We start from the raw sequence: 22630 nt of genomic DNA on the forward strand, positions 1-22630 counted from the left end.
ATTATATAAGAACAAGAAAAATCTTGGATTCAAAATTAATTTTTTTTTTATATCAAATTCTTCCAATTGCATACTCGTATAGACAGAACCGAAAAAAATGCAAAGAAGAGGCATCTTTTACCCGGTAACGCAGGGTTTGAACCAAGATTTCTAGATGGATGGGGTAAGGTATTAGTACATCTAATACATAATTAAAATGTGATAATTTGTCTTCTAAAAAGGGAAATATTGAATGAATTGATTGTAAATTATAAGATTTTTTTAATTTTTTTCCTTCAAAGAGGATCCTAATCTTAGGGAAAATGGAATTTCTACAATCACTGTAAATAAAACAGATATCATTTGATAATAGAAAAGATTGGTATGCTTCAAAAAGGAATTTTGGTTCAAATCCTTAGTAGGAATAATCAAATGATTCTGTTCATACATTCGAAAATTACGCGTTTCACAATTAATGAACTATATTTTTTGTCATAATCCGCATTTTCCAAGAAAATAGAACGATTTCTATTGAATCTATTTAAACCGTGATCATAAGCAAGTACATAAATATACTCCCGAAAAAAAGTGGATATAGAAAACTCTGTTGCCGAGCCCCATCGAACTTTAAATATCCTTGAAATTTCTCCATTTGGATTGAAATTTGATTTAAACTAAAAGTAAAGTCTTTATTTTCTTGAGTTCTGAAATGACACATAGTGCGATACAGTCAAAATAAGGTATTAGATTACGAAAGCAATAGATACCTCATAAACAGGTAGACTGCTAACCAGATTCTCTATCTTTAATAGGTTTTTCTTCGTTATATTTTACAGAATAACAAAACCAGATGATTAGAAATCCTTTATTTTTTAACCTAATCGCTCTTTTGATTTTGGAAATATATATATTTTTGTATCAATATACTGCTTCTTTTACACATCCATCTCCAACCTAATCCAAATGGACTGGGGAAAAAATAATTAGGACTCATGAAAAAATTGATAATAACATGCAAGAAAAAAATTTCTTCCCATACCCGTATTAGGCACTAATCTATTTTTAACATTTAATTAGATCGGTAATTTTTCAATTACGAATGGAAGCTCGTTTCTTTTTTTTCCTGGAATCGGGAAAACTGGTTTTTTATCCATCCATTTATATTTATTCACTCGACCAAAATTGGAATTCTTTTTTTTTTTTTCGACACTGAAAATAAGGTTGTACTGATCAGGCAAGCAAAAAAATGTTATCTGAATTCTCCCTTGATACGACATGCTATTTTTTCCATTCATTCCTTTCAGGATCAGTCGTGGTCTTACAAACTCTACCGCAGATCTGGACGAATCCTTTTCTTCATACAAATGTGTAAAAGATGCTAGTCGCACTTAAAGCCGAGTACTCTACCGTTGAGTTAGCAACCCCCCCCAAAAAAAACAAAAGAAAATACTGCAAATATGTAGATACAACCAGAATAAAGAAAAAAAGAAAAAATCCAGTCATGTGTGCGTCAGGGATAAATAGATCTATTTCTCTATGAGAGAATTATATTTGGTCGATACACTGTTGTCAATATGATTGTGAATTTTTCATATAGTGAAAAGATTAGAAAAAAAAGCTTACCCCCTTGGTTTGGTAGTTCCTACAATGAATGAAACAAAGTCAGGTAGGGTAATCTCAAATCTTTTATACTTTATTAGACCCATTTTTTATGACCTTTTATTTTTTATGAATAATAGATATATTTAGAAAATAATATATTAATATATATATTATATGATTTATATGATTTTGATTCAGAATGAATATATTATTTTCTATACTGTATTACTTTCTATACTGTATTACTTTCTATACTGTATTACTTTCTATACAGTAAAATTTTCTATTTATACAAAAATTAGAATTTCTATAGATCCAAAATTATTTTCCTAAATTTGTTTATGATTAGAAAACATAGTAGTTGGTAGTTCTTAACAGGGTATTTTTTAGTATTCGTACCTTAAATACTAATAATAAATATAAATTCTATTAAATCAAATAAATATGATGGAAGCGAAAGAGGAGGAAAGAAAAGAGTAGATAAATTTGATACCAAGCTATATACGAATCTTTCACATCCTCTTTTTTATATTTAATTAATTCAATGTCGTTTATTAAGACTTCATTCCGTAAAAATTCCTGCCTTCTTTGAATATCATGAACTGTTCTTGTTGGTTGAGCGCCTTTTTTAAGGAAATCGAGAATAGCAGGAAATTTAAATAAGTTTGATTTGTTATCGGATCATAAAACCCACTTTACGAAGATCTCTTCCTTCTCTTCGGGATCGAACATCAATTGCAACGATTCGATAAACGGCTCATGGGATAGATGTATATGAATAATACCCCCCCTAGAAACGTATAAGAGGCTTTGGCCTCGTACGGCTCGAGAAAAAAAATTCAAAAATTCAATGAGTAGAAGTTAACTCTCTGTATAAATTCAAATATTAAATAGATTAATAAAAACATTAAAAAAATTAACCAGTATTGAAACCCGAAATATTTTTTATGGATTAGATATATCATGGCGAATTCTTCAGAAAAAATTGTGTCAATAACTTTCAATATCTCAACAGAGAATCCTTAAGTACTCTTTTTATTGAGTAGTCTCTAACCCGTTTTTTTGTTTGTCTCATTTTGAGAATCTATTGTGATTCTTCATTCTGATCTAGTTGTTCAACAATTGAAAACGGGATTTCCTTGTTTCAGGATTCTTTATCCTTACTTTGATCTTTGGGTTTAGACATGACTTCGGTGATCTTTAATCGTTTTATTAAAAAAGGGCAGCAACAAGCCCCTTATTTTGTTTATGATTTCTTTTCTTTCTATCAAGACTCATACAAACGCTTGATTCACGCATGATAGACTTTTGATTCAAAAAATTTTACAATTTAAGAAAATTTCCTTTTCCATTGTAAAATTACTTGAAAGGGCCTTTTTTCAATATAAAAATAAAAAGACTTACGAAGTTGTTCCAACTTATTGATTCGCACTAACCCTAGATCCTTACTCCTGCGAAAGGAATAAAAACTTTCTATTTTCCTCGAGCTCCATCCTGTACTCTTTTTATATTCAAAAAAAGTGCAAGACTCTAATAAAATAGAACACAAAATGTCGAGCCAAGAGCACCTCTATTCCTATATAAAAGTGGCGGATCAAAAAATCCACAGCAGATCATGTCCTTCAATTCAAGTCGCACGTTGCTTTCTACCACATCGTTTAAACGAAGTTTTACCATAACATTCCTTTAGTTTGTGTAATTGATTCAATGATGGAATCATGAATAGTCATAGTTCAGTCAGTATATCGTAATCTATACTTTTTCTTTATCTATACTTTTTCTTTCTCTATGAATGGAATAGTGAATTTAGGCGTAAAAGGTTCAGTCAGAATTCAAATGAATCCCATATTAGATGTATATATGTAAAATCTAAATCTGAATAGAAATCTATATTTATATATATATATATATATATATATTAATTTTTTAATTAAAACTCTTAGAATCTACGGTTCTACCTTACTTAATAGACTTAATAGATTTTTTTGAATTCGGTTGAAATGATGAAAAATAAGTTGATTCTTCTTTTCATTTCAATATAAAAAATATTGCATTTTAAACAGAAAGAGAAAGATGGTGTACAAAGGCAATAGACGCTTGATTCCGTAATGACTGTACTCTGGGACGGAAGGATTCGAACCTCCGAATAGCGGGACCAAAACCCGTTGCCTTACCGCTTGGCTACGCCCCATTTCGATTTTTATTCAAGATTACTAAAAGAGTAATATGCTATTGGTTATTCGTCAATTCAATTTAAGCCCAAATTAAATATAGATTACATTGGTGCTAGAACGTGTAGATAGCAAATCAAACTGACTTTATTGATCATTACATAGAATTCAATTAAGATATTGTATGAAAATATTATTTCTTTCATTCTCATAAGAGAATGAAAGGATTTTGATTGAGTAAGTTCAACAAAGTCTTTTTAGACTATCTTTCTTTATTTTTTTCCTTATATAAAAAATATATTAATAACTCAATCAAAATTAAATTATCCACAATAACACCAATTTTTGTTATGCTTAATATATTTAATTTGATCTGTATTTGTTTGAATTCTGCCCTTTTTTCAAGCACTTTTTTAGTCGCCAAATTACCGGAGGCCTACGCCTTTTGAATCCAATCGTAGATGTTATGCCCGTAATACCTCTTTCTTCTTCTCTTAGCCTTTGTTTGGCAAGCAGCTGTAAGTTTCGATGAAATTCTTAATACTGTCTTAGAAAATTCACGATTTTTATTTTTAATCTTACAACAATTCAAAGATCAAAAAAATCTTGACATTAGGAACGAACTCTAAATTCAAACATTGCATTTTTTGGTAGCCGTACTAAATATGGATAATTATATTTCCTCAATTTTATTCTCTTTCCCTAAATGAAAGAACCTAATTAGATTCGAGTTCACAAAAAAAAATCTCTAGATGTTAGTAGGCAAATCTGTTTGAATATGAAAGACTCGACTATTATCTTATTACAAATGACTTTCTGAAACCTTTTTTTTTTATTTTTTTTCTCAAAAAAAATAAAACACTTGATTTATTGGTATAAAAATTAGATATTTGGTATAAAAATAGAGAATCTATTCTCTTTTTTTTTTTTCAAAAAAAAAAAAGTAAGATCTTGGAGATTGTGTAATGCTTACTCTCAAACTTTTTGTATACACTGTAGTTATATTCTTTGTTTCTCTCTTCATATTTGGATTCCTATCTAATGATCCAGGACGTAATCCGGGACGTGAAGAATAAAAAAGAAAGTTTTTTTATTACTTTAGTTAATTAGTGGAAAGGCTCTAATTTTAGTAGGATTTATCTAGTACACATCATCAAAAGGAAAAAAGGAAAGAGAGGGATTCGAACCCCGGTACGATTAACTCGTACAATGGATTAGCAATCCAACGCTTTAGTCCACTCAGCCATCTCTCCTAATCGAAAAGGGATACTTTTTAGGTTCCATTAGACAAAAAAAGGCTTGAAAAAAAAACCTTCTCCACTTTATTCTTAAAAAACTTTCTTTTTTTTTTATAGATTATTCTTTAATATTATATATATTTTTTTCATTTCTCTATTTTATTATATAATTTTCTCTATTTTATTCTATATATATAAATATATATAATTTATTTTTTAATATATATTATGATAATATATTTATCATATATTTATATATAGAATTAATATATATATATTACTATTAATATACTATTAATATAACATAACTTTTTTTATAGAACTTTCTCAGTAATTCTATTTACATAAAAAATAAAGATTAGATAAAGAAAAGGCTCAAACTCAAAAGAGAAAAAAAAAAAAAGAAAAACACAATAATAGAAATAATAGAAATAGAGAATCCTTTTTTTATTTTGTCTCGTCCAAACACATGTAAAAGATCCTTTTTATTTTAATAGCCTGGCCTGGTCAGTCCCCAGCCGGGCCTTTTTTTATTAAAGTGAAAAAGACTCATCCGATGGATTTTTAGCCAAAAAAAATATGAAATAAAAAAAATCTGATTTTTTATTACACTCCAAATTACTTTGTTCGACAAAAGGTCAATTTATATACAATAATTGCATTGTAGCGGGTATAGTTTAGTGGTAAAAGTGTGATTCGTTCCTTTAACCCCTTTAATAGTTAAAGGGTCTCTCGGTTTGATTAATATTCCGATCAAAAACTTTATTTCTTAAAAGGATTTAGTCCTTTACCTTTCAATGAAAGATTCGAGGAAGATTATAGATTCTCGTAATTTGTATCCAAAGACTCTAATCAATTGTAAATTTGGATTATGAAATTCCGAAACATAATTTTTGAATTGGATGACTATTTACAATTCAATAAGTATAACAAGAGGATCCATGGATAAAGCCAGAAAAGTTTCTTTCTAATCGTAACTAAATCTTCAGTTCTATTTATTGTTTGGTATAGCAAAAATGAAGCAAAATAGCTATTAAACGAGAACTTTGGTTTACTAAAGACATCGACATATTATATTTTATTTGAGCCCGCTTAGCTCAGAGGTTAGAGCATCGCATTTGTAATGCGATGGTCATCGGTTCGATTCCGATAGCCGGCTTTTACATATTTTGTCGTTTTTTTACATGATTTTTAATGTACTTTAAAAATCAAAGAAGATTGAAAAGACTTCTTTCACCTTTTTCCAAGAGTTACCACGCCATCTATATTATATCATATAAACTTCCATATAGGAATATATATTGGGATAAAAGGGTTAGATCTTTGCAAAATAAATCAAGAAAATAAAGGCAAATTTTTGTGATTTAGTTGATTTATATATATTGTATATACAATAAAAAAAATCTATATATTGAGAGAATATATCTTCTGACTCTTTGTATTCCAATAGTTTATTGGAGTGGATTTCACGTCATTTATCATTATCATTTAGTTCAGTTTTAATTTTTCAAAGGAACAAGCCGTGGAAGCAATAGAAAACATTGTTTCAGATGCATGGAAGGACTTGAACCAAGAGCTAATGAGGCCTCACTCATGTCCTTTCCCTCTTCTGATGCGAGTTCTTAACCTTTCGCGTGTCATCGATGTCTTCTATAGGTACCAAGATGCCTACACCCACTCCGAGTTCTTGAAAGAGCACATCGTATCTTTGTTCATTGAAAATATACCCTTTTAAGAACTAGTATTTGATAGAATATAAGAATATACTTCTAGTTTTGTTGAGAATATCTTTGTCAATATCTCTGTTAATGTCTTTGTGTATCCCTGATATTGTGTAACAACATCAGTGTAACATCCTGGTTTCCGGTATATGTGAAAATGCTTATAAGAATTGATTTGGCTATCTATGTCATCAAAGTGCACTTATCTTTTCCGGTCAAGTGTCTTGCGAGAACTCCAGAGTTAAGCGTGCTTATGCTGGAGTAATTTCAAGATGGGTGACCTACCGGGAAGTAGTCTGCGATACCGTGCGAGTGAGGACAAAGCACGAGGAAAGATCACGCGATGATTGACGACTCCTGACTATCGGACAGGAGTGGGCCCAATGGGCCTAAAGAGAGGCCAACCGTCGGACAGTGGTGGGCCAACGGACCTAAGAGAGAAAGGCGTTGGGCTCACTGGTAAGGGCGGTTGGTGCGCCAACGGGCCTAGAGAGAAGACGTTGAGCCCCAGATTATACGGCGTTGGGCTCACTGATAGAGGCGGTTAGGGGCGTTCAGAGTTGATAACCAATCCAGATGAAAGACGGATTCGGAATCTCATGGATTTGATAGTCGGTCCGTCTGGTTCCCGGTTAAAGAAGAATAGAGCGGGGTCTCACAATCAGCTTTATATAGCCAACTAAATACAACTATCCTCTTCAAGAGGAATTCACCTACTTTCATGGTATTACAGCTAGTCTCTTTTCTTTTCATCTTTTCTTTTTCTTTTCATTCTCTCTTTCTTCTCTTTTCTTTATTTTTTTCATTCTTCTGTTACCATTTTCTTCAGTTGTTATTTGCTCCTCTCCAATGGCTGCTCCACCTCCTGCAACGGAAAGAGCCTATGGTGTGACCAATATCAAATCACACATCCCTCTCACCTTAGACACAGATGATCACAACTACGACGCTTGGAGAGAGCTGTTTCTAACACATTGCCTCACATTTGATGTGTTAGGACATGTCGTTGTTACTTCTACTCCAGATGGAGACAACGATCAGCCTTGGGTCAAACGCGACGGTCTTGTTAAACTGTGGATCTACGGCACCCTTGCGCCACCAATCTTCAAATCATCTTTCAAAACTGGTGGCATTCCTAGAGACATCTGCTGCGCATTGAAAATCAATTTCAGAACAATAAGGAAGCCAGAGCTATGCAAATTTACAACGAGCTGCGTACGTTAAAGATTGGAGATTTCTCGACTCGGGAGTACTGCCAAAAGCTAAAATCCCTTGCTGATTTGCTTTCCAACTTTGATGCACCAGGGAATGAAAGAAATTTGGTGATGTACATGTTTAATGGTCTTAATGAGAAATTCGACAACATCATTAATGTCATCAAACATCAGAAGTCGTTCACATCGTTTAATGATGCAAAATCAATGCTTCAAGATTGAAGAATCAAAACTGGAGAAATAACACAAGCCAACCGCTCATCATGCTGATCATTCATCTTTTTCAACAGCCCTCATCATCTCTAATGAACCGGCAAAATCAACTCCATCGCAAAATCGACCACAGCAAACGCAGAAGTTCAACAATTACAGAGGCAACAAGGGCAACAATTTTCGATCTCGGGGCAGGAACAATTTCTAATTTTGGCCCAACTTCTACACCTGGGCTTCACCACACGTTTGGCCCAATCAATCCTCACCTGGCCAAATCAACCTCAGAATTGGAATCCTTTTCCTCTGATGAACATGTATCAGACTCTTGTTCCTCATCTAATGATGCCACATCGGGCACATCTGACAGAAATTCATCCGACAGAACACTACAGTGACATCTACAGCGGCAAGACATTACTTGACCCAAGTGCCTCAGATTGGTACATTGATTCTGGAGCGACGACTCATCTCTCAGCTACTGCAGGTACTCTCAGTTCTTCTCTTAATCATAACATCAGTCACTCAGTCATCGTGGGTAAAGGTTCCAAACTTTCGGTCACTTCTATTGGTTTATCTTTCCTTCGAACCAATTCTCGTCCACTTTATCTAAATAATGTCCTTGTTGCTCTGCAAATTGTCAAAAACTTAATCTCTGTTCCCAATTTTACGAAAGACAATTGGTGTAGTGTTGAGTTTGATCCATTTGGTTTCTCTGTGAAGGATCTTCCAACTCAGAAAGTGCTGCTCTGATGTGATAGTTCGGGAGATATCTATCCTCTTCCTGCTCGCTTTAATAAGTCGACATTGGCATCTACAACATTTCTTTTGGCCTCTTCTCCATCACTTCGGCACAAAAGACTTGGCCACGCAAATGAAGCTGCTTTTCGTTCTATTTTGTCTTCAAATTCTATTTCATGTACTAAGGACAAATTTCCTACTTCTTGTCCATCTTGTCATTTGGGAAAACAAATAAAACTTCCATTTTATGCTTCAAATTCAGAAATCACAAAACCTTTTGAAATTGCGCGTTCTTGATGTTTGGACTTCTCCAATTCAAAGCATGAGTGTGATCAGATACTAAGCTCTCTTTCTTGATCATTTCACTCACTTCCTTTGGGTTATCCTCTTCAAAGTAAATCAGAAGACTTTTCTAAATTTCTTCACTTTTTAGCCTATATCAAAAATCAATTCAATGCTCAAATAAAGTCTTACCAATGCGACAATGGAGGGGAATACTGTTCAATTTCAAAACTTCTTCGATGCGCATGGAATAAAAGTTTGATTCTCATGTCCTCACATTTCTCAACAAAATGGGAAGTCAGAGCGTATGATACGAACAATAAACAACACCATTCAAACTATTTTGTTCCAAGCCCAGCTTTCTCCAAGCTACTGAGTTGCGGCTTTCCATATCGCTGTCCACCTTTTAAACATTTTTCCTTCTTCTGCGGTTAATAATCAAATCCCATTCACTCTTCTCTTCAAAAAACGTCCCTCTTATGAGCATTTGCCAATCTTTGGTTGTCCAAACTTAAACCACTCTCACCTTATAAACTCTAACCGAGAACCACTCCTTGTTTATTCCTTCGATACCCATCCCAATCGATGTCCTTATTTAAAGACCAAAAAAAATCATTTTTCAAGACATGTTCATTTTGATGAGGAAAATTTTCCAGCTGCAATTACACCAGTAAAAAGTGACAAAGCTTATCAATTTTTAGCAGGTATCGATGACTCTTCCCCTATGTTCAAATTGATACTTCAGACCCCTTTTTCAGATCTTTCACACCTCAAAATCTCCCTGCACTACTACCAATTCCAGTGCAGCACCAAACTCATCAGCCTCCACCTGCTCAAACTGGTCACACAATGCAATGACGACAAGAGCAAAATCTAGGATTAGAAAACCAAAAAAAAAATTCTCACTTATCACCACCACCAAATCTCCTCTTTTAAAAAGTCACAAAATAGCTCTATCTGATCCAAATTGGAATCTAACAATGACTGATGAATATGGTGCTATGATTAAGACTAGATCTTGGGATTTAGTACCTAGACCTCCAGAAGTTAATATTGTGAGATCTATGTGGCTTTTCAAACATAAACATGATGCAGATGGTGTTCTAACAAGACATAAAGCAAGACTGGTTGCAAATGGCAAGTCTCAGGAAGCAGGCGTCGACTTCACAGAGACATTTTCTCCTGTGGTGAAACCTGCGATGATACGCACGGTTCTTAATATTGGTGTAGCACTTGATTGGCGGATACATCAACTTGACGTCAAAAACGCCTTCTTGAAAGGAGATCTAGAGGAAATGGTGTATATGTTTCAGCAACCAGGTTTCATCGACAACAATTATCCGAATCATGTATGTAAGCTCTGAAAAGCCATATATGGCTTAAAACAAGCTCCAAGAGTTTGGAATTCACGTTTTTCAAAGTTTCTAACTAACATTGGATTTGTTACTAGCAAAGCGGATGCTTCTCTGTTTGTCTACAGGAAAGGAGCTGATTTCGCATACATTTTACTTTATGTCGACGACATCCTTTAAACGGCGTCCTCACCGAAATTGCTTCGACAGATAATTGAGTTTCTAAAAACTGAGTTTCCGATTACAAATATGGGGAAGATACATCATTTTCTTGGGATCAAAGTTTCTTACAACGAGCATGGACTGTTTCTAAGTCAAGCTACTTATGCATCTGAAATCCTAACTCGAGCTGGAATGCAAGCATGTAAGCCATGTGCAACACTGGTTGATCTCAAATCCAAACTATCAGCAAACTCAGGAGAACCAGTCACTGATGCAACTGAATATAGAAGCTTGGCGGGAGCACTGCAGTATTTTAACCTTCACCAGACCAGATATTTCTTATTTCGTTCATCAAGTCTGCCTGTATATGCATGATCCCAGAAAACCACATCTCCAAGCTCTTAAGCGAATTATCAGATACATCAAAGGCACTTTACACTACAGACTACAGCTGGTAAAAGGATCCTTGACCAGTCTTACAGCCTACACAGACGCTGATTAGACAGGCTGTCCCGACACCAAAAGATCAACTTCAGGCTACTGTGTTTTCCTTGGCCAAAACATCATCTCATGGTAAGAAAAGAGGCAACAGACCGGTTCTAGATCAAGCTCAGAAGCAGAGTACAAAGGAGTGGCAAACACGGTTGCAGAGTCGCCAATTCATCGCTATTTAACGACGAATGCCTGACGAATCGTCGACGCAAAAGACGACAATTCGTCGGGCATTCGTCCTTAAATAGCGAGAGTGGTTAGGCGTGGGAAAAGGGCGGGAAATTGGTAGAATTAGGAGGGTTAGGCGTGGGATATGGGAGGGATAAGTTTAGAAATGCAATATAAGTTAACGACGAATTAACGAGCAATCGTTGGTCGTAAGTTACGACGCTCGTTAATTCGTCGTTAATTTATATATTTATCTATTATATTAATAATATATATCTACTATATAGTATATATATCTATATATATCATTAAATTATATATTTATATACATCATTAAATTATATATATATATTATATATATATTATATATATATATATTAGTTATATTATTTTATTACAATATAATGACATAAATATACTGATTACAAATCACATAATTTATTTTCAGATGACGTTGAACCTTCTGAATTTTCATCATTAGATACATCATTTTCCTCAAATTTATCTTCGTCATTTTCTTCCTCTGTATCGTCGAAAAGATATTCAGTTTGTCTGTTTTCAAGATTTATCAAAAGGATAACATCAGTGCTTTCACTGGGTTCTGCGATATCATACGTTTGATCTTCTTGCATTGGAAGATCGTCAACCCCCACAATTCGCCCTCTCGGAGAAACTTTAATCACAGATAATCATTGACCACGCGATAAACGAACGCGTGGATATGGAACAAAGCATACTTGTTCTGCTTCTGATGCGAGTATGAATGGCTCAAACTTATTGTAACGCCGGGATTGGTTGACATATCTACCGTACCAAATTTGTTTTTCCGGATTCCTCGTCCAATTGTGGGATCAAACCAGTTGCATTTGAAAATAACACATCTCGAACCTAAGCAGTCAAGGTATTCTACTTCAATTATATCTTGCAGCACTCCATAGAAATCTATTTCACCATTCACATATACTCCATAGTTAGTTGTGGCCCGATACATGCCGTATTTGTATGTATGAAATATATATCTGCGTGTGCAATACATGGGTGCGGTTGTTATCTTTGATATAGGACCTCCAAGCAATTCATGGAACCACAAAGGATATGTTGTATCCCCATGCTCCACCTAATTAATGAATTCATTACTTAATGAATTAGTATATATATATATATATATATATATATATATAAAGCAGAAGCTAATTATATGAAGAGAATGCATTCTATTATTACTTGAGTCTTCAACCATGGGGCGAAGTGTTTATCTTTGCGATTGTTGAATTCATCGTCTGAAATTTGATGTATTACTTCACGCACTTGATTAACAAATTCACTGCAAGCATTTATATATATATATATATATAAAACTTCGTCAAGTACAACTAAACCCTAAAAATTTAGTTATGTATATAGTGATTAACTTGTACTTACGTCTCCCATGAACTAACTTTATCACAATTTAAGAGAATATACGTGTAGGCACTGTGATAGTCTTTTTCGTTAGCAAACTAAGTTTCCTTAACTTTTCCGCATAATCGACCAACCGAACAGAAGATGTCTGGGACACCTTCTAGCGCATATGTTCGTCCTACACCTCCGTCATCATATCGCTGTAGTGCCCTTTTTCGTGTGCAAACCTTTGAACGAAAATAATATCCCGTGAAGTGAGAAGTTTCTTCTGTTAAACTTCCTGCAATTATTGAGCCTTCTACTTTGGCAAGATTTTTAGCTTTTCATTTCAAATGTCCCATGAATCGTTCGAAAGGATACATCCACCGATACTGCACTGGTCCTTCTAATTCTGTTTCATGAGGAAGATGGACAGGAAGATGTTCATAACATCAAAGAATGCTGGGGAAATATTTTCTCTAGGTTGCACAACAATATGGGAATATTAGCATCAAGTTGTGTAATAACTTCTTCTGACAAAGTGCGGGTACACAGATCTCGAAAAAATGCACCAATGCCTACAATAGTAAAGGTAGGTAAATATTAATTTTAACCATATATATATATATATATATTAATTTTAACCATATATATATATATATGCAAAAAACGATTTTGGAAGTATATGTATTGATTTCTTGTATATTACCTGCAATGGCTTCGTGTACATTTTCTGGAAGATGTTCAGCAAACGCGAAAGGAAGTAGTCTTTGCATAAATACGTGATAATCATGACTTTTCATTCCAGTAAACTTTTGTCCTTTCTCAACAGACTTGGCTAGATTAGAAACATATCCATCCGGGAACTTCACATCAGATGAAACCAAACAAGGCTTCCTTTTCCGCTGCACCCAATTGAAATATATGATCAGGTGCTCTTCCATTACTTGTAATGTGCAACTCACTCCGAGAACAAATATCAGGCAAGTCTAGTCTCAACTTACCGCTGTCTTTAGTCCTTCCAGGAACATTCAACACCGTATGCATGATGTTATCAAAAAAAAAATTCTCAATATGCATCTGATATACTCACATTTTGTCATGTTTAGGATTGCATTTTTGTCCAAATATTGAATCTCATGCATACATTTAGGTAGTTTTACATATATTTGTCTTTAGTTAGGAATTGCCTTAGGTCCTAGAGAGTTTTGCACTTTTGGAGTGTTTACAGATCATTTGGAGCTAATTGGGAGCAATTGGGACAAAAGACATGGAGAGACCATCACCTTATGTGCATCAGACTCGGACAAGTGTTATGGAGCCGACGATCCCTCAACTTTATCACCTGATAAGGAGGGCGTTCACCAGTATTCAGCCTCCGGAGTCTTCATAAAGAATCAAGAGCCTCGAGTCTAGTTTCCAGAACACTTTAGATCGTCCTATTTGGAGTTTTGAGCTGAAAGTTACGGCGACAAGAAGCAGTACATGTCTCGGAGCGGATAAAGGACCAAAGCAACGCGCATCAAAGAACCGGTGGAACGGAGCCCTTGCCGACGTCATCTGAACCCGAACCCTTCATAAAAGTTGGAGATGATAGAGTCACGGTCCCAGAACAGGTCGAATCATTGGATTTAGAGTCGTGAGATGAGAGTTAAGGAAGGCGAGAGACATACATATCAGCCAGACGTCTAAGAGCGGATAAGGTGCTAAGTGTCATGATTTGACACGGTGATAATGCCACGGCCTGAGCTTGGCCGTGGCATAATATGAAAACTCTCGGGATTTTACATGGTCTTGAAGCACGGCCTTGGACCTGACCACGACAAGCAATGGAGATCTTTGACACGCCCATAATGTCATGGTCGGGATTTGACATGGTCTTGAAGCACGGCCTGATGTTTGGCCGTGGCAATCACCGAATCATCAACACCTTGCCACGCCCAACATGAAACGGTCCAGATCAAGAACGTGGCAATCCAAGAAGTTCATCACCCAAACCCAGAAAAGAAGAGACGTGGCCACTAGACATGGTATAAATCAAACCATGGCAACCTTGATCATGAAGAATCTGTCCAAGAACTTTGTCACTGTCAGTTTGCCACGGTCTGGCCAAGCATCATCTGACCGTGGCAAACCACACCACTATCCATCAAAGCCGGGTCAGGATCCAGTTTGTCATGGGCTGACCCGGTCCGCAAAAGACACTATATATGCTTTTTAGGGTTTTTTCCAAGGGAGGAGTTTGGTTTTCTCTCTAGTTTTCTTTCCTTTTTAGTGTAAAAACGAGTTTGTTAAGAGATATCTCAAGGATTTAATCAATCTAAGTCTGTTTCTTATCATCTCATCTTCTTATCTTTGCTTCTAATCATGATTAACATCACCTCTTGCAAAGGAAATGGTGTGTTCATCATGATTAGTGAGTAGTCTTCTTTTAAGCTTCTACGTGTGTAGATTAGGGTGCTTAGATGTAGATTAATGATTGTTTAAGCTTAGATTCTCTTCTCTTTTCCTTAGTTAGCTGATCCTAATGCTAGATCTCTCATTATAAGCTTGATCTAGAACTTAGGCATTTCTCCACCCACAAGGTGTTTGATGAAATGCCTGAATGAGCTAACTTAAGGGTTTATGCTTTTTTCATCATGGGAATGATTGTTAAATGCATGAATGACATATTCGAACTGTTTCTTAATGCTCATTGATTCATATTTCACAAATGATGATTTGGTTTGAAAATGGATTAGTGTAGAGGTTAATGCCTTCATGAGAGGATTAATCTAGATTAGAGTTCTAATTTAATTGGAATTTGAGATCATGTGATGTTTGCTTTATCTTTCTGTATAAGATTCAGTATTTCTTAGCTCTTATTTTGATGCACAAAGAGGCTGTCTGGTCATTTTAGACTTGGAACCTTATGCTTGTTGATTGTTTATTCATCTAATGAGAATTAGTCTTGAATTGGTAATTAACAAAGGGATTTTTGTCATGAGAATGAATTAATCTGATTTGGAAGTCTAGACTAAAGAATTGCAAGTGTTGCATTGTTTGCTTAGCATCATGAATTCACATTTAAAGCACCCTGATCAATGATCACATCTAGAGGTTTAGCTTTCTCTTTATTTGAATTTGAGTGTTTGTTTAGTTTCTCTTGCTTGTTTAATTCTTAATTACTGCTTGTTCTTATTTGCTTTATGTTTTTAAATCACCTTGTTACCAACTCATCTGCTTATTAGACTTGAATTAAGATAGCTCCTCATAGTTCTAGTGTCTAGAATCTCTCCATTTGGATTGATACCTCAAGTGCTACAATAACATGAGTAGTTGAGGAATTGATCAAGGATTGAAAAATTCCTACTATCAGCATCACATCCAGATTGTGTCTAAGCAGATGGTCTTTTCAATATGGAAGCTTCCAGAATATGCTTTTCTTATGTCAGTTGTGCATCTCCCCATATCCATCTGGCATATTAGCTGGAGTATGCCAGTTTCCACCACGAATAATTGTTTCTTGTGCATCGTAATTATCAATATCTGCTTCCAAATTTTCCCCTGATAGATACACAGGTGGAGGAACATGAGAAGCTTTGTTCTTTCGAAACAACCGTTTGTTTCTCCGGTACGGATGGTGAGGTGGTAGAAATCGACGGTGACAATCAAACCAACATGTCTTTCACCCATGCTTTAGTTGAAAAGCTTCTATCCGATAAAGACAATACGGACACGACAACCGACCATGCGTAGTCCATCCCGATAACATCCCGTAAGCAGGAAAGTCGCTTATAGTCCACATAAGCACTGCTCGCATAGTAAAATTCCTTTTTTTTGTAAAATCATATGTTCGAACTCCGGTATACCACAACTTCTCTTATTCCTCAATTAGAGGCTGCAAAAAGACATCAAGGGAACGCTTCGGGTGTTTTGGACCAGGAACTAAAATACTCAAGAATAAAAATTCTCTTTGCATGCACAAATCTGGAGAAAGGTTGTAAGGCGTTAAGATTACAGGCCACAACGAATATTGTCTGCCTGACATACCAAATGGACTAAATCCATCTGTGCATAGACCAAGGTATACATTTCGTTTATCTCTGGAAAAATCTGGATGTACTGACTTAAAGTGTTTCCACGCTTTAGCATCTGACGGATGAGTAATCTTTTCATCTGTCTGCAAATGATCTGCATGCCATCTCATCGCTGCCGCTGTCCTTTCAGAATGATACATTCGTTTCAACCTATCAGTTATAGGAAGGTACCGCATACGCTGGAATGGTACTTTGCTGCGACTACTTCCTTGCGGCTTATATCTTGGCTTATGACAAAATAGACTATAAATAAGTTTTTGGATCTCATAGTAAGTTTCAGCTGCTATATTATTCGCCGGCAAATACTCTTTAATCAGGTCAGCCCAATCATCTATGCAAGTCTCAGCTAAGTTATGATCAGTTTTAATAGTCATCATCCTAGCTACCAGCGATAATTTAAATTGTCCTTCTTTGCATCCATTGTAAAGTGGCTGATTAGCAGCACCTAACATATCATAAAATCTTTTTGCATCTACATTGGGTTCCTCATCATGGACAGGTGCAAATGTATTTGTGGTTTCGTGAAATGCATCTGTAACCATGTCTTGAATCCTATCATGATTAAACCTTTGCTGCTCCGCATGATAATATTCATCTTGATGCAAATTGTTTGACGACTCTTCAAAATTTGATGCTTGATAATTGCTATTACTAGTACCTGCACTTTTCTTTATGACCTTCTTTATGATGATACCATATAAAGTAATGTGGCATAAATCCTCTATTTAATATATGCGACCACACTTTCGCAATAGTGATAAATTTTCTATTAATACATTTAGAACAAGGACAATACATCATACGACTGGTAATCGTCCTTGAAAGTTTTTCCGCCTCATGCACGAATCCTTCTACCCCCTCAGTGAATTATTTTGTCAGCGATCCCCTTGAATCAATACGATTGTACATCCATTTCCGAATTTCGTATATGGACGACATTTTGTATATTTAATATTCACTATCAAAAGTGAATATTTTTAAAACTTAAACTTGTTCCCAATTAAGTGATCAATTCAATCACTTTAATTATTTGGGAGCATTGTGATTTTTTGGGTTATGGGGTGGCACAATATATAGATTTTTATTTAGCTTACCATCGAATTAACAATGTTATTTAACAACGAATTAATGACGAAAATGTGTTTACCGACGAATTAACGATGAAAATGAGTATCTGGTATAAACATGTTTGACCTAATTAATATTTTTTCGTAAAATTGTCGTTAATTTTCGAAGAAATATATTCGTCGTTAAGTCGTCTCTAAATTTTGACGATTTAACATTGATTTTTATAATCGTCGTCAAATCGTCGTTAATGGACGACGACTTAACGACGATTTCATTTCGTCGCAAATTAAAGACGATTTGGCGATGATTTTTAAAATCGACATTAAATCGTCGTTAATTCGAAAGAATTTTACAACGATTTTAAATCGTCGTCAGATTTTGTTGTTAAACTACTGATTTCTTGTAGTTTCTGTTGGATAAGAAATTTGATGCTTGAGCTCCACTTTCCAATCACCAAGGCGTCTGATGTTTACTGTGACAACATTAGATCCATCTATCTAGCTACAAATCCTGTCAAGCATCAAAGAACGAAGCACATAAAGCTGGATATTCATTTTGTAAGAGAGAAATTGTCAATAGGCGAAATGAAGGTGATACACGTCCCATCTTCTCTGCAATATGCAGACATATTCACTAAAGGGTTATCTACTTCACTCTTCAACGAATTTCGAACCAGTTTAACTGTCCGGCAAGCCGATGCTTCAACTGAACGAGGATGATAGAATCTAGGAATATTCTTCTAGTTTTTTTTAGAATATCTTTGTCAATATCTCTGTTAATATCTTCGTGTATCCCTGATAATATTGTGTAATAACATCGGCTTTATATAGCCAACTAAATACAAGTATCTTCTTCAATAAGAATTCACCTACTTTCAGTGCTGACTTTTTCCAATCCATGAAATAATTCAGTACACAATGATGGTTGATGTGCTTGTCGTGTTGAGGGTTGTCAAGTTTTACCCTAAATGAAATCAATAACTGCAAGTGCACAGCTGATCGATTGTAGTACTTAGGGTTCGAATCCACAGGGAAGGAGGATCTTTCCTGCAAAAGCCTTCGAAAGAAATATAAAGTAAGGAAGTCTAGAACCAGGCGAGTTTTGTGAGGGTTTTGGTGGTGTGTCTAAAATGTAAAAACGAATCCTAAAGAGAAACTACGGGAATTAAAATGACCTAATAACTAAACTTAACGAAAACGGGTAAAAACGGGAAAAACGGCTAACCTAATTGCTTAAATGAAAATCGATTGAAAGAGTAAATAAACTAGACTAAAGCTTGAATGAAAATCGGTGTAAATCTATAAGAAAAGAGGCGATGGGGTTCAGGGAAGTTTTCTCAGGGGTATGGACGATTCAAAACATTGCTAGAGAGTAAATTTGATAAGATCTTAGCTTAAACTTTTCGAACTGGAGTGACGAACGTATGAATACGCCACTGTCGTGATCATAGACAACTATCTCTCTCAACCCTGACCAGTAGGTTTCCACTCTGGCCCTGGACAAGAAGAGATGCATTATGTTTAAGACTCGTCAGCATTCACAAATCGCCCATAGGTAGGTTTCCATTCCTATGTTTGTTATGCTCTCCCAAACTAGATCTGACACCGGATGAACACTTTCGTGTCACCAAGCATCTGGATCAGATTGTAGTTCATGACGCTACTCTCATGCAGTAAAAACGAATTCAGAAGAAAAAGTTCTAAGATTCAGCTCAAAAGCTCATGGAATCATCACCGAACATATAAATCCCCATCGAAAATCCCTTAGACCCAACAATAAAACTACTCAGACATAATGAACGAAATCAAAAACATAGTATTAAAAAGTAGAATAGAAACCGAAATTGAAAAAGAAAGAACAAGGGTTCAAGAGACAGATCTCTCTCTCTCTAAAACCTAAAAACAAAGCTTAAAATAAAATTTCTGTAAAGTATTTCGTCTCTCTTCTTCTCTTTTTAAAAACGACCTAAATGACATGTATTTATAGTCTCCAATACTCTCTGGTGTCTAGGGTTCCGGAATTGAGGCTGGGAAAATGATACGGGCTTCAGAAATGGGCCTTCAAAGTAGGAAATGGCTGGCCGCGGTCGGGATGTGCGCGACCGCGGGGAATGGGTGGCTGGCCGCAGTCGGGATGGCTGTGACCGCGGGGAATGGTCTGTTGGCCGCGGGTGGAAACGCTTGCCGGCTGGTTTACGGGACATCTTGCTCTTCGCGTATCTTTTGATTGAACCGTCGGATTGCCAAGCTGTAAAGTGTGCTGGAAAGCTGATACTTCCATCTTTAAGATCTCCAAATTTGAGCTGGATCAGACGGTGAGAAGGCCTTCAATCGGGGGTGAACTTCTGACGGTTTGACTCTGAGCTGAAATCTGGTTTTCTATCCATTTTGTTAAGCTTTTCTCTAAGTTACCTGAAAAGAGTCTTGGAACTACAAATACTAGAAAAACGTAATAAAAGTACTTAAAAGCAATTAAAAACATAGAAAAAGTATTTCAAAACGATCCATAAAAGTGGTCAAAATACGGTGTTATCAACTCCTCCAAACTTAAACCTTTGTTTGTCTTTAAACAAAGCAAAAGCCTAAACTGGTTAAGTGAAAACAAAAATAGGAAATGCACAAATCTCAGAGACATGAACTCCTAAACTAGGACCAAAGATCATGCATCAATCCACAACTTAGTCTAGAAAATTCTCACCAATACACAAAAGATACTAGTCCACTTTTTCCGTCATGCAAAACTTAAACAATCTAAATTTTGATTCCAGTCAACTAGCTCTCTACATTCATTAAGTTCAATAGTGAGTTCTCATTAAAGACATCATCCAGGGTAGACGGCGTTTAGCATTAAAGGGCCGTTTAAGTGGTGGAGTTAAAGTGTTTCGGGTTACCTGATGAATCTGGAGGATGCAAGATAATATGCAAAACCGCAAGAGAGATAAGGACCTGTTGATGACCGCAATTTTCAGTCACTTCTTCTTGCCAAATGTTGTTGCATAATCCTTCCTCCTTTGTTGTGAACAACTATTCCTCCAGACTTAGATTCTTTCCGGGAATCAGAAAATGATCTCCAAAACTCCATAAAATTGAACTCCAGTTGCCTTGGGACTTAAAATTCGACCTCTCTAGACTCTCTAAGGCTTTTATTTCCTTTCTTTTCTTATTTTTGGATTTTTTTTTTTTTTGAAAAGGAAATGCCTTTTAAAGAGAGAGAGACTAGAGGACGAGATTGTACCAAAATTTGAGATTTTTCTAAGGCAAATTGAGCTTCCTCTTGTGTTGAATCCTTTCGGGAACTTTTCCGGCAAATCGCAGGTCTCTGTCCTTGGTGACTGAAAACTGCGTCGTTCCTCTTTCTCTCCAACGTTTTTGCACTTATCTGCATATAAGACAGTAGAAAACAAGAGTGCATGTGGTTTGAAAGAGGATTGGTTAAGGTGGGGAACTAGCTAAAGATGAACTAGCCATTCAGGATCAACAGAGAGTGGTAAAAGGATAAAGGATTCCTGAATGTATGATTCGTTTCCCTGGTCTAATGCTTCAATGAGAAAAATTAAGTCCAAATAAAACAGAGCTAGTGTATTCCTTCATCTAAATCGAAATCATTCAAATTCCTCTGGGGTACTTCGTTTCAAATGTGTTTAGCTACCGCCTAGTCTAGTCCTAAATCATGAATGAGCATGTTACTAGGAACAGTCTAAAAGCACACAGTCAACTATCATTGATTCATGTTCACCATTCCCTTTTAAAACGTATTTTGTTTTGAAAACCGATTTTGAAAAACTTTAAGGAAAATGCAAAAAGTGTAGATAATGCAAGACTCATGAAAGAAAAGTGGTTAGAAAGGGATGAAATCCTCCCCCAGACTTAAATCACACTGTCCTCAGTGTGAAACAAGTCGAGATTGGATGAGAAAAATGCATAGATAATCGAATTGGTAAGGCCAAAGAGAACTTACCTGGATCCGGGATGCTGGTGGAGATGAACCGGATTCATTCGAAGAGGTTTGGGAAGGTGATAGGTGGTGATGAAGGTGGTGGGAAGTGATGAATGGGGTGGAGTGGGGATTGGTGAGGTGGAATGAGGTGAAGTGGGTGGTTTGGGGTCGGGTGTGATCTCAACAACCATTTGCCGCGGTCAGAGGTCACGCGACCGCGGCAAACCGGTGCTCGGCCGCGGTCGATCATACGTTTCCCGCGGTCAGAACACCTGCAACCGCGGGGGCTTATATCGCGGCATGTTCCTGCTTCTCCTTGGTTTCTGCTGGGCCGAGCAGTCAGGGACCATCCTTCTTTTTGGTCTTTTTGGTTTTTTTGATTTTTTTTGGCTTTTTTGTTTTGTAAGAAAAACCTGAAACTAAGAAAAAGAAAGAAAAATCCTAAAGAAAACAATACCTAAATTGGTTGCCTCCCATTAAGCGCTTCTGTTTTAAGTCGTTTAGCTCGACTTTTGGTGTTGGACGTGGCTTAGTCCAATGAAGAAGACCTTGTCCTGAGACAAGTCTTTTTCGACATCTCCTTGCTTTGCCTAGCAGGTTCTTCATCACTCCAAAGTTCTTCTTCAAACTCTTCTGTTGCAGAACGTTTTCCTGCTTTGCTGTTGTATGTGACAGCTTATGTGAAGACATCTTTGTCGATATTAGCAAATGAAATCCTCCGGTTTGGCCAGTCCATTATAGCTCCGGAAGTTGCTAGAAAAGACCATATCCGAGAATCACTGGATATGTTGCGTCTCTCGTTTCGACAATGTAGAAGTCGACAGGCACTATGCAA

General features: G+C 36.0%; 1 protein-coding gene and 1 non-coding gene across 2 annotated transcripts in view; both read left to right on the plus strand.

The window, feature by feature from the left end:
• LOC18010832 (alpha-humulene/(-)-(E)-beta-caryophyllene synthase) overlaps positions 1-6725 on the plus strand; it is a 31913-nt gene extending 25188 nt beyond the window's left edge. Inside the window, exon 8 of the mRNA XM_006393496.2 lies at positions 6488-6725. Within this exon, the coding sequence (XP_006393558.2) occupies positions 6488-6725 (238 nt within the window). The remainder of the gene's footprint in view (positions 1-6487) is intronic.
• TRNAT-UGU lies at positions 6077-6149 on the plus strand. The gene has a single exon. It is a non-coding gene; the product is annotated as a tRNA-Thr (tRNA).
• Positions 6726-22630: the final 15905 nt, after the last annotated feature.

The sequence above is a fragment of the Eutrema salsugineum genome, unplaced genomic scaffold, assembly GCF_000478725.1.
Source record: "Eutrema salsugineum unplaced genomic scaffold, Eutsalg1_0 scaffold_7, whole genome shotgun sequence".
In the NCBI taxonomy this organism is placed as follows: domain Eukaryota; kingdom Viridiplantae; phylum Streptophyta; class Magnoliopsida; order Brassicales; family Brassicaceae; genus Eutrema; species Eutrema salsugineum.